At 38.6% G+C, this 17,836-nt stretch overlaps 1 protein-coding gene and 1 long non-coding RNA gene across 4 annotated transcripts in view; one reads left to right on the forward strand and one right to left on the reverse strand.

Moving 5' to 3' along the window:
* Positions 1 to 10,886, reverse strand: part of LOC127579397 (uncharacterized) — a 135,326-nt gene extending 124,440 nt beyond the window's left edge. For both annotated transcript variants that reach the window (XR_007957665.1, XR_007957666.1), the window contains exon 1: positions 10,799 to 10,886. This is a non-coding gene — a long non-coding RNA (uncharacterized LOC127579397). The remainder of the gene's footprint in view (positions 1 to 10,798) is intronic.
* A 218-nt stretch (positions 10,887 to 11,104) lies between these two features.
* Positions 11,105 to 17,836, forward strand: part of kcnip4a (potassium voltage-gated channel interacting protein 4a) — an 850,536-nt gene continuing 843,804 nt past the window's right edge. The window contains exon 1 of one of the 2 annotated variants that reach the window (XM_052032124.1): positions 11,105 to 11,241. In XM_052032124.1, coding sequence (XP_051888084.1) covers positions 11,178 to 11,241 — 64 coding nt within the window. In that variant the 5' untranslated portion in view covers positions 11,105 to 11,177. The remainder of the gene's footprint in view (positions 11,242 to 17,836) is intronic. The other variant, XM_052032131.1, reaches the window with a different exon arrangement.

Consider the following 17,836-nt stretch of genomic DNA (forward strand, 5'->3'; position numbering starts at 1 on the left):
TTAATTGTGATGCAATTTCAATAGTGCATTCAACTTCAAAGCTGACCAAACTGCAGGACTATTTAACTCCTTTGAAGCAATTCAATTATTATCTATATGTAATATTTCAATTTGTCAAGCATGAATTCATTTTTAAAGTACATGTGATAAGGAGACTCTCTCATTAATGATTAAAAATTCCATGTAGGAAACAATGTTGGTGCCACACAAAAAAAAATCATATGTGATGATCACTGGTAAGGTCAGTTTCTATCACCCATCCCAAAGACGGTGGCATTCCAATATCTTGTACAATAGTAGTCCTTCTCGTGGATGTATTCCTACTGTGCTATTGAGCAGGAAATTCTAGGATTTAGACCCAGCAACCATGAAGGAGTGGCAAATGTATTTCTAAATTCTGGAGAGGTGACAAGTTGAAGGAGAACGTGCGGGTAATGGTATTCCCATCTGCCTCTTGCTTTTGTTATTCTTGGTGGTAAAGGTGTAGTCTTGGGAGGTCCTGTAGGAGTAGCCTTATGAGCAACTGTTGTGCATATTGTAGTGACACACACTGCAGCCACAGGTGAGCTGGTAGTGGAGAAAGAAAAATTTTAGGGTAATAGGTCTAGTATCAATCAAGTGAGCTGCTTTGTCCTGGGTGGTATTGAACTTGAGTGTTGTTGAGCTGCCTTCTTCCAAGCAAGTGAAGAGTATTCCATAATACTCCTGACTTTGGAGAGTCAGGAAGTTAACCACTCATCACAGGACATCCAGTGTCCTGATTTCTTTCATAGTCACAGTATCTGTATGGCTGTTCCTATTAAGTTTCTGTTCTCTGTGACCCTCAGATTGGTGGTGGGAAACTGAGAGATGGTAATGCTGTTGAATGTCATATCTGGATGGTTTGATACACTTCCATTCCTCATATTCAGGCACGTGTGTGTGCAAAGATCACTTACCATTCAAGTTCATGCGTGAATGATGTCTACATCTTGTGCATGTAGTTCTGCTTCATTCTTTCAGGTAGTTATAAGAATATATAAAAAAGGAGCAGGAGTGGCAAATTGACCTCTCAAGTCTACTCCACCATGATTGTGGCTGATCCAATCATATTCTCAGCTTTCCCACAGAGACTCAGCCTGCTTGTTCTGTGTAGGTGCTACTATACAACATTTGGTGATGGACAGTGAGCCCCCAAATCAGAGTACATTCTGTGTCATGGGCATTGCTCCTTTCAAGTATTATTTCACATGAAATACCACCAATTCATCACTCAAGGGAAGAAGGTTGGTGATAATCAGCAAGAGCTCCCTTGCTTATGTTTGGCCTGAGACCATGAGACTATATGGGGTCAAGAAAAAATGTTCCAAACTCCAAGGGCAAACTTGCCTCAAACTATAACTCAATGCTGCAGCTCTGAGATATGTGCCCTCCCAATCATAGAGGTCATACTAAAAGGGTGGGGCAGCAGTTGGTGTTGCTGCCTCAACAGCTCTGGGGACCTAGGTTTGATCCCAAATTCAGATGCTGTTTGTGTGGAGTTCGCACCTTGCAGGTACTCCCATTTCTTCCCACATTCGTAAACATACTGGGAGGTTAAATTAGCCTTATTGTAGGGAGGTGGCAAAAAGAACCAAAGGGAAGTTGATCAGCATGCAAGAAGGAATAAGTTGCAAAGCTATAGGAGAAGATGGAAGGGGAATGGGATGATGAAATTTACACTGCGTGGATCTGATAGGCTGGATGGCCTTCATCTGTGCCATGGGTAAGTTAGTGGAGGATTAGGATGCAGAAGTTTGGGATGCTGAATGAAAAATATGATTCTATGAGTACGTTTATCATTTACAGAACAATTTCAATGTAATTTTATAATGAAGGTACTGCATAATGCAACCAATGAATTGGGTGGTACTTTAGATACGTGGACAAGTCTATCAAACCATCCAGATATGATATTCATAGAAAAATACTTTAATTATAATTTGCTCCTCATTCAATGCTTCTTTGCCAACAGGAAGATAAGACGGGAGTAGTATCTAAATTTGATCATTGATCTAATTGATCATTGATTTCTTCAAACATGGCCTAATAAGAGTCCAGGAGCAGTATGTTCCTGTTAGGGTGAAGGGTAAACTTGGCAAGTTTAGGGAACCTTGGCTGATGAGAGATATTGAAGCTCTGGTCAAGAAAAAGAAGGAAGCATACATTGGGTTTAGGAGGTCAGGGACGAGTGAATCCCTTGATAACTATAAGAAGATTAAGAATAAGAAGGAAATCGGGAGGGCAAAGTGAGGGTATGAGATAGATCTGGCAGGTAAGGTTCAGGAAAATCGCAAGAGGTTCTATAGCTATATTAAGAGTAAAAGGGTGGCTCGGGAGACAGTATGTCCCTTTAGAGATCAGCAGGACTGCCTATGTCTTGAGCCATGGGAGATGGGTGGGATTTTTAATCATTGTTTACTGAGCAAAAAATCCTGGTTGCTCAAGAGATAAGGAAAACAAGTGATGTTTTGGAGAACATTTGTATTACCAGGCAGGAGTATTTGCAGCCTTACAGCACATTGAGGTGGATAAATCCCCAGGGCCTGACCAAGGGCATCCTCAGACTTTGTGGGAGGCTAGAGAAGAAATTGCAGGGGCCCTTGCAGAGATTTTTGCTTCATCGTTAGCCACTGGTGAAGTTCCTGAAAACTGGAAGGTGGCTAATATTGTTCTGTTGTTTAAGAAGGGTAGCAAGGACAAGCCAGAAATTAACAGGCTGGTCAGCCTGACATCAGTAGTGGGGAGGTTACTGGAGGGGATTCTGAGTAGCTGGATCTACCAGCATTTGGATAGGTAGAATCTGATTAGGAGTCAGCATGGCTTTGTGCGTGGAAAGTCGTGCTTGATGAACCTTTTATAGTCTTTGTTTCAAGAGGTAACCAAAAAGGTAGATGAGGTTAGGGCAGTGAATGTTGACTATCTGGACTTTAGCAAGGCCTTCGACAAGATCCCACATGGTAGGCTGGTCTGGAAGGTTCGGTCAAATGGAATCCAGGGAGAGGTAATTAGGTGGATTCAAAATTGGCTTGGAGGTAGGAAGCAGAGGATGGTGGTTGGAGGTTGTTTATCAGAAATGGAAGCCAGTGACTAGTGGTGTGCCGCAGGGGTTAGTGGTGGGACCCTTGTTATTCTTTGTTTATATAACTGATTTGGATGCAAATGCACAAGGCTTGATCGGTTAGTTTGCTGATGACAGGAAATTAGGAGATGTTGTTGATAGTGAAGTAGGTTACAGGGGATCTTGATTAGTTAGGAAAATGGGCCAAGGAGTGGCAAATGGATTTCAATACAGATAAGTGTGAGGTGATGCATTTTGGAATGTCAAATCAGTATAGGATTTATACTATGAATGGTAGGGCTCCAGGGAGTGTAATGGAACAGAGGAGTCTAGGAGTACAAGTGCATAGTTCGTTGAAAGCAGCGTCACAGGTAGACAAGGTGTGAAAAAGGCATTTAGCATGCTGGCCTTCATCATTCAGGGCACTGAATATAGGAGTTGGGACATTATGTTGCAGTTGAATCAGTTGTTGGTGAGGCTACACTTGGAATACTGTGTGCAGTTTTGGGTCACCATGTCATAGGAAAGACATAGCTAAACTGGAAAGAGTGAAGAAAAGATTTATGAGGATTTTGCCAGGAGTAGACGGTCTGAGTTATAGGGAGAGGTTGGCCAGGCTAGGTCTTTATTCCTTAAAGAGTAGGAGAATGATGGGTGACCTTATAGCGGTTTATAAAATCATTAGAAGCATAGATAAGGTGGATGGTAACAGTCTTTTCGCCAGGAAAGGCAAATCCAAAACTAAGGCGCATAGATTTATGGTGAGAAGAGAAAGATTTAAAAGGGAGCTGAGAGGCAACTTTTTCACACAATGGATGGTGAGTATATGGAACGAGTTGCCAGATGAAGTGGTTGAGGCAGGTACAATACTATCATTTAAGAAGCACTTGGAAACGTACATGGAGATATGAGGCTTAGAGGGATATGGGCCGAATGCAGGAAAATGGGACTAGCTGGGTGAGTACTGCGTTCGGCATGGACTCGTTGGGCCAAAGGGCCTGTATCCATGCTGTATTGCTCTATGACTCTATGGCTTATCTGTAAGCTGTACTCTTACCTAATCTCCTCAACTAGATTTGGTTTAATGTAATGTGATTTCATCTCACATGCTTGGCACAAGATCAGAATGGTTTGCAACGCTGAGAAAATTTGTACATGGAACTTGGTTTTCATCTCAGTTCTTAAATAAAATGCACATCAGATTTGGTAGTTTATAATGGTCATCACTATTAATTATACATTGATTTAGTCTTTTCAAAAGCCATATTGAGAAATAATACTCATCTTTTAATAAGAAATATATACTTCATTTACTGAAAACATTTTGTCAAAACTCTAAACTACAACATAATTGACTATTTTAAATAGTTATTTTTATGGGTCTATGCTTTACCTACACAACCAAGATTTATCTACAGCATCACAAAATATTCATATACTTTCTCTATACTTTTCTATAGGTGCTTTACTGAGTTTTAAAATGCTAGTTCTGGCTACAGACCCACAGTCAAAAGACCAAAGTTTTCATCAAACTTCTGGGATGAGATTTCAAAAATACAGAAAGATCTTTTATCCAAAGTTAGGGCAAATGGAATTCTCCCATTAACTTTGATAATACAAACTGATTGGGTGTAAAGAGGTATTTTTAGCTTTGCATATGGCTTTAGAATATGCTGGATACTGGCCCAGATTTTACAGAAAACATAACGGTCACTAAACATTCTTATGGAAGGGTTTAGACAGCTACTTCCAATGTCAGTAGATAATGTACAATTCAGTAAACTGCTTCCCATTTTGCTTGCTTCTCCACAAGCTTTGCTAAACCTGCAACTCATCAAGGGATTTGGCATTCAAACACATGAAGGGTGAGACATTCTTGCATTTCATAATAGTGAAGCCATTCAGTCTCAGAACAGTAGAGTTCTCAATGCCACTTTCCAGGCACACATCCTGTTTCTCTTAATTGTCTTAATATCCAAAAATCTATTGACCTGTCTCGAATATACTCACTGCCATGTCACCAGAGTCCTCTTGTATATAACGTTTCAAAGATTCTCTACCCCCAGGTCAATGGCCAACCCCTTATTTTCAGACTTCAACTGCTATGTCTAAACATTACAGCCACGGGAAACATCATCCCTGCCACTGCCTTGTCAAAAGTTATTATCCCTCAATGAATTCACCACTCTTTTTTATCTCCAACTCTAGAAAGCCTAGGCAGAGTCTCTTTAATCTCCATTCATAGGATATTTCCTCCCATCCCAGGAATCAAACTGGTGCAACTTCACTGCACAGCCTCTACCACAAATTTATCCTTCTTTATCTAACTGATAACCCACCAGATGCATCAAAAAAAAAATTGGCTTGCCTTTGTCCATTTAAATGTAATTACATTCTTAGTGCTGAGACAATCCATAGCAGCTGCCAAAAGTCTTCCAGCACTGAAAATTTACTTTACTATGTGAAGTTTCACTCATTGACATTTTAATTATTGGTGGTGATTTTAGAGAGCCTGCTTGATTTCTGCCTTTTATTTTGCTCTTAATCACATTATCCTTTCCATCATTTTATTTTGCCTTTTGTAAATGATTTTCCATGGAATTTGATATCCAATTTTAACTTCCTGACAGGCTATGGCAATGACATTCTCATTCATAGCATTAATGCCTTTATGCACTCTGCAATATTTTAATTGAACCTTCATCAGTAAATGTAGTCACAAACTTATGTGTGCACACTTGTGCAAATTATAACCCAGTCTTCAATGCATAAGCACAAAAGCACATGGACCTATGTATTTATGTCAGATGGCCCATGCTGACATTCTTATTCCAAGCTGTCTTTGGTATCCTTCACCATCCGTATCCTTCATCAATCTGATTCTCCAGTTCTTGTTTGGATTCCTTTCTCAAGCTTCACTTTGACTCTATCTGATCTCCTTCCCTCTCCTCGATCACATCCCTCTCACCAATTTTAGAGTCATAGACCTATAGAGAGATAAAAGCATAGAAACAGCCCACTGACCATCAACTATCCATTTACACTAATTCTACATTAATCCCACTTTTTGTTGATCCCACAGTCTCATCAACTATGCACCTCTCCCCCAGACTCTATCACTAACATACAAACTAAGGGCAATTTATAGTGGCCAGTTAACGTCTTTGGGATACGGGAGAAAACGCACACAGTCACAGGGAGAATGTATAAATTCCACACAGACAGTACCCAGAGTCAGGATTGAACCTGGGTCTCTTGGCACTGTGAGGCAACAGATCTACTTGCTTCACACAGTACTGCCCATCTCCACAGGTTCTCCTGATTTCCCCTCAGTTTCTTGATCAATACCCTCCCCTCAACAATCATCTCACCAAGCCCCACACCTCAACAGTCTGCTCCATACTATGCCTTTTACCTTCCACCATGGTAGGAGATCACAGAGGAAAGGCTATGTGTGTAAATGAGCATGTTAGACTGAGATCTGTTAGTTCTACCACATGCAACACTTTAATTAATGGTATATGGCACCCTTGATGTCTTGCATTAAACTGGTACGAGTTCACACAATGTCTCTCCAACATTCGAAACCACTAAGCATTTCTGGGCATACGTATCTTAGTGGAAGTTTTACAAGCTGAGTGGCTGCGGACATAGGCTATTGCTTGCTCTTTTCTCAGAATAGGGTGCCTGTCACAAGGCATTATCTGAAATTAACCTTAAAAGTGTTGTGAGAACGGCTATAAAAAGCAGTGTCATTCATTTGCCACTGGGGCAATCTTGTATGGATCAGATAAGTTCGTGACAAAAGATATGACCACAACAGCATGAAACACTACTCAAAGTCCCAAATTCAATAGAATCACATCTAACTTGTCAATATTTTGCACTTTGTTACACAATATACTTCTCAAATGGTAAGAAATATATCAAAATCTACATGGTAAAAGGGAGAGAAACATTTCATCAGCAGAGGAAAGGCTTATTAATGTCTAAACTTCAATGAATTGTGCAAGTTTAATGTTAGCTATAAAACACCAAAATTAATGCAGTTTTAAGCTAAGAGTTAAAGTAGAGGAGAACAATCCATCAGATGTGCCTCTAAGAATGTTGTGAATGTGAAAAAAAATCCCAAACTAAGATTAATAACCAATATGCAGTGTGGATATAATATAGTAAATCATTCAAATAACACTTAACGGGAGGGATGTTGGACAATATTTAACCTAAATCATAAGCAGACATTAGGCTAGGTGACTAATTTTTTTCTTAAAAGAAGTGGGCTTTAAGGAGTGTTTGAAAGGAGAAAAGAGAGATGGAGCTGGATAGGTTTCGGGAGAGAACTTCCAAGCTTAGGTCCTCGACAGCCGATGATACTATAGTTTGTGGTTGGGAGAAAGTGGGTAGAGCATAGCTAGATTTGGAGAGTTGAAGAAGGTTAGTTAAAATGAGGTGCAGAACAATGGAAGCAATTTGAACAGTATGATGAAAATAACTAACGGTAGAATATTTGTTTCTGGAAATCATGCCACAAGTTGTGAATGAAAAGTGCATTTTCCTCAGAAATGGCCTAACATAGATATTAAGATATACTATCCAGCAGTTACTCTACAGCAGATACAAATGCATAGATATAAACTAGTTAAAAAACATTATTAGGAAATATTGTATTTTAAGTTACTGAAATAATAATACTTTTGACTAATAAGGAATGATGCCTGTCACCATAAAGAGATACAGTATTTCTATTGAAAGAAGTGTTGAGGGTCGGCAGCCGTCTATATTTTTTATCCCCCAAGACTGTTTTGATTTTTGAAGAGTTCAAAATACAAAACCAAGGTCTGAATTTTAAAAAGTAACTTTTCCTTCTTTCTGTTTCATCAGATGGTGCTTATGTAAGTGTGTACATGTGCATCTGCGCCTGTGGAAGTGGATGGGTATCTCTAAGTTATTCAGTTAACAATTCAAAAAGAAAATGGAAGTAACTATTGGTACACAAGCAATATTTTGCTCTTACACCCAGTTTATCTTGACTTTCATACATTTTATAATGTAAAACAAATGGAACCGGCACGATTATTCATGAAAGTTAAATTACAGCATCATAAAACAAATTTTCTTTAAATAGACTGCAAATGACTGTGAGAGCTCTTAATTTTGGTTTCTTAAGTTTTAAGCAAAGAAATGAAAGCAAAGAAAAGAAAGAATTAAACAAATTAGCATTTATTCAACATATGTATTACTACATACATTTACAATTTCTAACTTCTATTAGGACAAAGCTAAAGGTATATTGAAAGTATATTCCTACAAAAAGGAATTATTGTTAATGGGATGTTGTACTTAAACTCAATTCAGATCTGCAAATTTGACTGCTTTAAATGTAGAACTCAGAAGGAAAATTGGGAAGGGGGGGGGGCAGGGGAGGTGGGCTTGTAAGTGTCTTCAAACTGAATGACCTCCAGCAACGCATAATATAGAATGAGCAATTCAGATGCATTGTACATTTTCCTATCCAGAAAAATCAGGTCAAAGTTAGGTCAGCTAATTATCCAAAAATGGAGAGGTGAGAGAGGGACAGCCATGATATTAGGGCATCTTTGACCAAATGATGATCAAAATTCCAGCTAAAAATTGAAATCAATGGGATTCAGGAGAAATAATTCCCACTGGCTGGGATTATATCTAGCACAAAAGAAAATGTTGACAAAAGAAAATGTTGATTGTTAGAGATCAACCATTTCAGCCCTAGAAAGCTGCAGTTCTTTGTGGCAGTGTCCCATACACACATCTTCGGTCATTTAATCAATTGCCTTCCCTCTGTCCTAAAGTCAGAAATTAGGATATTTTGCTGGTGACTATATGATGTTTAATTCCATTTAGAACTTTTCAGTTTATGGAACATCAATGCTGTACTAATCTTGCTGCATGAAAGCTTAAAGGCATGGGGTAAAAATTAGTAATTTTGTGCCTCACGAGAGCTGTCAAATGACCATCTCCACCATTAAGTCTAACTACCGCTCCATGAAATTTGATGGCATTTTCATTGCCAAACTCCCAACCAACAATATGTTGGGAGTCCTTATTAATGGTAAATTTATTTGAACCAGCCACAAAAATATTGTGGCTACAGCAGCAGGTCAGGGTGAGTATTCTGCACTTCCTGACTACCCAAAGCCTTTCTGGGCATTCTACAAGGTACAAGTCAGAAGTGTGATGAAATGTTTTTTTCACTTTTCTTGATGTGGACAGCTTCAAAAACACAAGCAGCTTAAGGCAACAAAGCAAGCCTCTTGATTTGTATGCCATCTGCCACATTGTGTCTACTTTGACCGTGCAAGTTATACACTGTGGTGTGTACCATCCACTGCAGCCTCTCACCAAGGCTTTTTCAACAGGACCTTCCAAATCAGCAACCTCTGCTAGCTAAAAAGTCAAGAGCAAGTAGGATCAAGACCTCCAGAAAATTTTCCTCCCTTTTGTACCCTATCCTGACTTGGAAATATGTTGTAATTCTATCATTCCCACTGAGTGCAAATTTTGGAACTTGCTACTCAGACCACTTTACCTTCACAACACGGACTGCAAGAAAGGTTGCTCAGTACCGCTTCCTTTAAGACAAATAGGTAACAAATACCTTACCAGTAATACCCACTTTTTCAATTGGCTAATACTTGTGTCTGCCTTGCACATAAGCCAAGGCAAAAACACACTGAAAATGGAAACTATTTCTCTTTGTAATTCACATTTTTGTTGATTTCATATAGTGTGATACATACAGCATAATGGATTTTATAGCAAGCCAAAAATCTTTTGCAATATAGTGACAATCCACTATCTATTATCACTTTACTCTAGTGCATGATTTAGTAAGTTCAGTCACATAACTAACTTGATCCTTAAAATGTTTTCTTGGAATAAATTGTTGCTTTAGGAATCTTCTAAATAGCTCAAATGCATCTTGATCTACTATTCACAGAGATTATTTACCTGAACGTTGTAGTTATTTTGTATCTTCTTTGTCTCTTGGATTTTCACAACACTTTCCCCCTTATTGAAACACTTTATATTGCACTTTACACTAACTACATTTTTCTCCAGTGACAATATTGATCAAATCATCCGTCTACTCCTCCGCTTCAGTCACTAACGCATTATTTCCTAACGTTTCATTAATATTCAAAAGGAAAGCCAACACAGCACTGCTTTTATTTTACTTAAATGGTCATAAAATACCAATAGATTTCTTAAATTGACAAAGGTCGGGCAAAAGATATCCGGAAATAAATGACTAACTAAGCTGAAGCCAAAACTGAAATGCTTGAATATCAGTGAGTGGTAATGAGCTTCTTGAGGCGCACGAAACATGATGGGCAATTTCAGGAATTTAAAAAAAAGTGCAATCTTACAAATACAAGACACCAATGGATTAAAGGGTGGGATATAAAGCAAAACGTGCATATGTTGCTTAATTCAAGAGATAATCATAAATAGTGAATAAAAAACGAACACGACTTTTAGCCCCAGTACCATACACTGACCACGGAACGGCAACGATTTAACAATCAAAAGTTGTGCTGTCGATGGTATTTTGTGGAAGACGTGGGAGATAGGCGTATATTTAATTAACCTGAAGTTTGAATTCATCTGTACATCCAAATAAGGACTCGACTCTGCTGTACAAATTGATGCAGCGAATCACAGAAAACGGACATTACCTACCTGGCAGAAAGCCGAGGAATAAATATTACATGCATCAGTGTTAGTTGGTGATGAGTGAATCGCGTTTGCTTCACGGAGTGGGCGGGAGTCGGGTTCGTACGACTTGAAGCTCAGAGCAAGGCAGTCGCCCGGGCACGCGCCCCCTCCGGGCTCGCGCCATCACTGACCCAGCGCGCGCCGCTCCGTCGTGGCCGTGCACAGGTGTTGCCTATTGGCGCCGTTCGTGCAACTCCAAGCCAGCGTTCCCTTCTCCCGTACAATTTGCTGTGAATTAAAACATTTTTGTTTCGCTCACTTCCCCCCCCCCCTTCTCTTTGGTGCCTTCATCTCCCCAACTCCTTCGGGAATCGGGCAGCAAGTAAATCGGAAATAAAACATCATGGACGTCAAGAGAGTGGAAAGCGTTTCGGCAAAGCTGGAAGGCGGCTCGAGTGGCAGTGGCGGTAGGAGAGCATATTGTTATGAGTGCCACTCACGGCCGGGGCACTGACCCCCTCTGTCTGTCTGTCTCACTCCCTCTATGACGTTTGCCTCTGCATGAGATTGATTGAAGGAATTTGGGTGAGGGTGAAGTGCCAAGCATGTATTTTCACTGTTGACAAGCCAAACATTTTAATGGTTGCACTTCATGTACTTTTGCCTTTCCAGTTAAATAAATGCAGCAGGATTGAAGTGGTGTTTTGAGGGATCTCGATTATGCATTGTTATTTCTTAGTTATTTCTGGAGAACATTTTTTAGTTAGGAATGTAAAACCGCATTTAAAACACTTGCTACCATGTTGAACTTTCTCCTGAATCAAAATGTGAAATGTTCATGTCGGCTTTGTTACGGTTGGACAAAAATACTTCTTTGCTCTGGGGGCTTTGTGATTAATTCTGGTCGTCTTCGGTTGTTTTGGGCTTGACATTTCCTGTTCTGACATCCATTTGTTTCGATCGTTTGAAATATATATGCATCTTAAAAGTTTAGTTTTCTTAATATTTCCCATTCGAAATAATTGAATATGTGAACTGCGAAGGTTTTGCTGGGACTCCTGCTTCTGTATCAATGCACCGGGCGTAAGACACCAACTTTTACCATGCGTCGCGAAGTCTTGTAAGTAATAAATATTGTTTTAAGTACAAGGTGTAATACTAACGAGAGATGAATGACAACATATTTCACATATGAAATCCAAAGAGACTAGCTCTGCCTATCATATCGACTTTAAAACTAAATTGAAAGTTACCATCTCTCTTCTATGGTTCCTTGATAGGGGAGTTAAAATAATTAAGAGTCATGCTTGTAAGAAGTTTACTGCGCACAATGGCATATGGTTGGTATTTTGTGTGAATGTATCTCAGAGAGAAATAAAAAGTTTTCTCTTTCCAAGATATTTGATTCTTGTGTTTCGGATTGCTCCTGAACATGATCCTGAACACTCAAGAGCAATGTAATCCTAGCCATCCGTTTATTAAGGTATTCAATGTTGGTCTTCTCCCTTTCTGGAATCATCATCAGAACATTCTCAACCCACATTACCCATAATAATGAATTGTGTAGTTTACTTAAGCAAGGAATGGTGTAAGTAACATGACTCAAGGTATATAATTGTGTGACCATGAAGCATCTTGATTAATTTTCTATAGTATGCATTCTGTTTAAATATTAGAAAATTTAGTATCCATGTATTAAGGATTTTCTAGAAATGGTTCAGGCAAAACACAAATTTGCTAACGTGGTCCTTTAATTTATGTTACCAAACTTGCAGAATGAGTGAGTTTAAGGACTAAATGATTTAAAAAAAAATCTTCCGCGGTACAGTCACGTGAAGGAATAATGCATCTGTGTATTTGGCTTAATGATTGTGTTACAGACTCCTGCCATCGCTCTTCACACTGATATTTTCGTCACTTTTGAAATGATATCGTTCTTTCAACTTTGCAGTAAATCCACAACTGCCCCAATATATTCCAAATACGGTAGCACTAAATTGGCTAGGATTGATTGCCCTCACTTCCAATTCTAATAGAACAACAGATGTAGACGCAAAGCATGCTGCAAGAAAATTTGTCTGTACTTAGCATGACACTGAAGACTTCCTTTTGAAAAATGTTTTTAAAATATTCCTTGAAAAGAGGAAAATGTTATACTTTAAATCTATTATCTATTTAAATCAATAGAGAATCTGCAAACTGGCACAAATATTTTATATCACCTTAACCAATAGTTAATAAATGAACATTTGGAAGGGTTTTCACCCAAGAAACTGATACTATCAGGTTCAGGATCTGTGTTGTAGTGGAGCAACTTGGGAATGTTGAGAGCTTAATCATCAGAAGATATCGTTAAGTATAATGCCTGTTTTTAATCTTGAATGTCTCCTTATGCCCCTGCCAAAGTGCAGACTGCACTTGTGCATTGAGGAATCTATTAATATTTCTTTGATTAATCAGCTTATGAGTTCTTGAGAAATACTGTGGGAGCATTATTGCTGATGCATCATAATTAACAGCTTTTTCATTGGTTCCGACAAAATATTAATTCTCGGGAACTGCTTGTGTCAAAGATGTATGATTCCATCACTCTGAATTGGCTAAAGAAGTTGAAGATCAGTTGCTGTTAAAATGGTGAAGTCTGTTTTCTTTGCTCAAATGTGTATATCAAGTATAAGTACTACCCTTGGTGCCTCGTGCTATTGTAGTAGTTGTTAGCCGACTGTGAATGAATATTCTGTTTCAAAACCAAATTTCTAATTTTGCCTTTGTGCAATTTTGCAATTTTTTTTCTGTTTTTTTTCCCATTTGTAATTTCTCTCTGCTACTATAACATACAAGGTTATAATTAGTATTATCCATGTTGCATTTCTGCTCCAGCTGCTTTCTGGTTCCCTTCCATCTGTGTGATACCATATGGTATCCTTTGGTCAGGAAGGCAGCCAGTGAACTTCATTGATGATGACAGTATTACCAGTTGTTGGTAGGTCCAGTGAGATGGGTATCTTCCTGATGCTAGATAGAGGTATCACAGAACTGATAAAAAGCTCTTCAATAGCTAAGACAGTCAAATATTAGTGATGACAACATACTTAGAGGCATGCAAATGGACTGCTTATATCAGTATTTATTTAAAGTAGTTCGCCTCAAACTAAATCATTCATCTCACATTGTTCTCTGGCAACAATTTTGCCATTCGATGACATCCTGCAGCAGCATTTGAGAATTTGCCATGTAGCTTGAGTAACTTGACGAGAGATTTTTGACTAATCTATAATTTATATCCATTTCAGTATTCCAAAGATATCTTGAAGTGCTGTGCTGGGCTGCAGCTCAGCAACCACTTCCTTCACCTCACTTATGAAAGCTTTAATTTTTTGTTAGCAAAAACATCTAGCAGTTGTAGCAATAGTATTTGATACTGCAGATTTCTGATTATGATGGTATACTTCCTTGATCTGTAGTTCTAACAGTAAATATCTTGCATATATTTTCACTAGGTATTGATTAAGTGGCAGTATTGCAGTAGAAATGCTAAGTTTCATTTTTATTTAATGTTAAAATTAGTACTATATTTTGATGCAAATCAGCAACATTAAAAGCTATTTCCATATTTTTTATATTGACTAATGAGAAGAAATGGATTAAGAAGCCAGAGAAAAAGTGAATATAGTTTTAAAATTTGCTAAGAACAGAAGAAAATGACATTTTATGAATTCATCGATTCACTTGTGTATCTGTATTATCGTCTCAGTCATGCCTTGTCTCAGGACTTGTTAGTACAGCAACTTCAATAATGATATCAAGCCTAATACTGTTGCCTCTTAGTGTAGGAAGAGTTAAGAGAGATTCTTATAGGTGTTCAAGAGTATTTGCTTTGATGGCGTCAAAAAAGATAATATTGTATCTACTTGCCAGACTTTCTGTAACCAGAAGATACAGGTCAAAGATTATTTGAACAACATATGTATATACTTGAGAATCTTTTTCATGCAATTTGTTTCTGTGAAAAATGCACAGCCTGAAATGGTGGTGGAAGCAAATTCAGTACTAATGTTAAAAAATAAACTGGGTGTTGGTCAAATTAGATAATACTTGCATTGAGTTAGAAATGAGCTTTTTTCGCATGCTATAAACGTTTAATATCTTGTGCCTTACAGTTTGAATGTTCGGTTAAATTAACTTAGAAATAAAACATTTGTACTCTGCTTAGAGTATTGACGTGCTGTGCTCTATCCTAACTTAAGATCTTAAATCATTTGCTAATGAAATGCTATTATGTGGCTATCTGTGGCCGCCATCCAGGTGAAAACAATTCTAAAGAGCCCAATCTCCCATATACAACAGAAAGGTGGGGAGGGGAGTTTTCTCATGAAGTACAAATACTTCCGAATGTCAATCTAGTATTCAGAGCTTGAGAAATTACTTGCTCTACATGTGATTATTCCGTACATGTCAGCCTAGTACTTCACTACAAATACTAAACCTCAGTATCAGCCTAAGGGGAAAAACTGAAGGAGCATCAAATGCATGTTCATGTACATTTTGGTGGTGACAGAAAGAAAAAGTGTGTATTTGAATTTTCATTTCCATATGTTATTGCCTGCACCTGCTGGGGCTATCTGTAGTGTGCCTTGAATTGTTTTTGCCTTGGCAAGAATACTATCTCTAGTTTAAAGCCTTACTCCTTTATGCAGGTTAAGAGATGAAATAATTTTCAAAGACAAAGTTGAGTTTATTGTCATTTTGCACAAGTACATGTATGCACAGGTGCAATGAAAAACTTACTTGCAGCAGCATCACAGGCACATAAGATCATATAAGCAGCATTCTCAAGAAAAATGTAAATTAAACATAAATTATGCACAATTTTTACAAGAACACAATTAGAACAAAAGAAACAAAGTCCATTGTAGTGCAAAGTGATCATAGTGTTGCTAAACTGGGACTTCAGGCTTCTGTACCTTCTGCCTATAGCTTCATACCATCTGCTATGAGAAGGTGGCATGGCCTGGTTGGCTGGGATCTTTGATGGATGTTGTCTTCTTGAAGCAGTGCCTGCTGTAGATACTACTTATGGTAGAGAGGGATGTGCCCCTGATGTATTGGGCTGAGTTCACCACTCTCTGCAGCTGCTGGCATTCCTGCGCATTCAAATTGCTGTACCAGGCCATGACAAAACTTGTCAGAATACATTCAACAGTACACCTGTAGAAGTTTGTTAGAGTGTTCGGTGACAAGCTGAACTTCCTTAACCTCCTAAGAAAATAAAGATGCTGGCATGCCTTCCTTGTGATTGCATCTATGTGCTGGACTCAGGACAGGTTATCTGATATGTTAACCCCCAGGAATTTAAAACTGTTGACTTTCTGCACCGCCGATTTTTAAATTTTCTTTTCTCTCTCACCAATGTTGACTGGTGCCAATTTTCATGTTTGCATTTTATTACACATGAATACTAAAGACACAGATGCTCTAATTCTCCCAGTTATATGAATATTCTCACATGTCTTTCTGCATGTGACTAGAAGAATATCTTGAGTTTAGGTCCAAGCATTGTTACTTGTTACAAATGAGTCAATTCAATTTGTGGGAATTCAAACACTCTCTCTAATTTTTCTCTAAATATGGTCCAGAATTTGAGTAAAGCAGCAGCACTTGCTTTGAAGATGCAGCAATCTTAGGTGAGAACTTCCTCTTTTCCGATGCCTGCAGAACGTGAGCGACTTTTACACCTGGCTATGGAATAGAAATCTGCATGAAGGCTTGACATTTTCAGCATTTAGCATGTAAATAAAGGAAGATAACAAATTGTTTAAACTTGGTAGCTTTTTTTCATTTGTTTGTCTAAGATGTGTAATTTGACTTGAGTCAAAGCGCTTTTCATGTGTGGCCTTGTCCACTGCAATTCTCTAGTTGTCACTGTATGCGATCACCAAATCTGCATTTGGCTTCTCCAGTATAAGGAGACCGCATAGCCAATACTGAATGTAGTACACTGGGATCTAAATGTTGAGCCCTCATCCTTTGAAGATCATCTGTGTTTGGTCTGCAGCAGTGTCCCTGAGCTTCCTGTTGCCTGCCACTTTAATTCCCCATCCCACTCCCACTGTGACCTATTGGTCTGTGGCCTCCTATATTGCCAAAATGAGGCCCAACGCAAGCTTGAGGAGCAGCACCTCATTTTCTCTCTGGGCGTGTTGCAGCCTTCTAGACTCGATGCTGAATTCTTCAACTTCAGATAACTTGATCCCTCGATCTGTATCAGCCATCCATCTGTGGTATTAGCTCAGCTTGTTTCTTTTTTCTTTGGGAGTGGAGGACATGCCCAGCCTGATCTGCTGGGCTTGTCCTCCTGCTCTGCATTTCACAACTTCCTTTCTCTTTTGTCTACATCCTCATTCTCTAACTGCTCCCACTCACTCATTGAAGAGATAACCTTGACTACAGCTTATCTGCATGGTCACCTGGGTTTTACCTGTTCAGAGATATACCCCTCCCCCACCATCCCTATACCTTAACAAGCTTCTTTTCTATCCTTCGCAATTCTGACTTTGACCTGAAGCATTAACTCTGTTTCTCTTCCCAAAGATGCAGTCTGACCTGCGGAATATTTCCAGTAATTTCTGTTTTTGATAAATGTGAGAGTCACTACTATTTTACTTATGTTACTTCCAAGCAACAATCTTGGAAATTATACTTCAGGAAAGTTCTTTGAGAAGAAAATGTGATTCCAAATAGCTTCATTTAAAACAAATGAAATTTAAAAGATTCTATAATTCTCAATTGTTACAATACGTCAATTCAGCAAGCATTTAAAATGGTTCCTCAAAACTGACAATTGTGATGAATTTACTTTGACACCACCCACCATCTCCAACCCCAAACTAAAAATAAATAATTCAGTGTTAAACAATGGCCATAACATAGCTTGTCATAGCTGGGATAGTAAGGACCACATACAGTATTGCACAATTTGCAGTTGACCGGTGGTACCTTCTGTTTTTAACATGGAACAGGTGGATGATGAATTTAAACCTTTGTTGATAGGAAGTGATTTTA

The sequence above is a fragment of the Pristis pectinata genome, chromosome 2 (genome assembly GCF_009764475.1).
Source record: "Pristis pectinata isolate sPriPec2 chromosome 2, sPriPec2.1.pri, whole genome shotgun sequence".
In the NCBI taxonomy this organism is placed as follows: Eukaryota; Metazoa; Chordata; class Chondrichthyes; order Rhinopristiformes; family Pristidae; genus Pristis; species Pristis pectinata.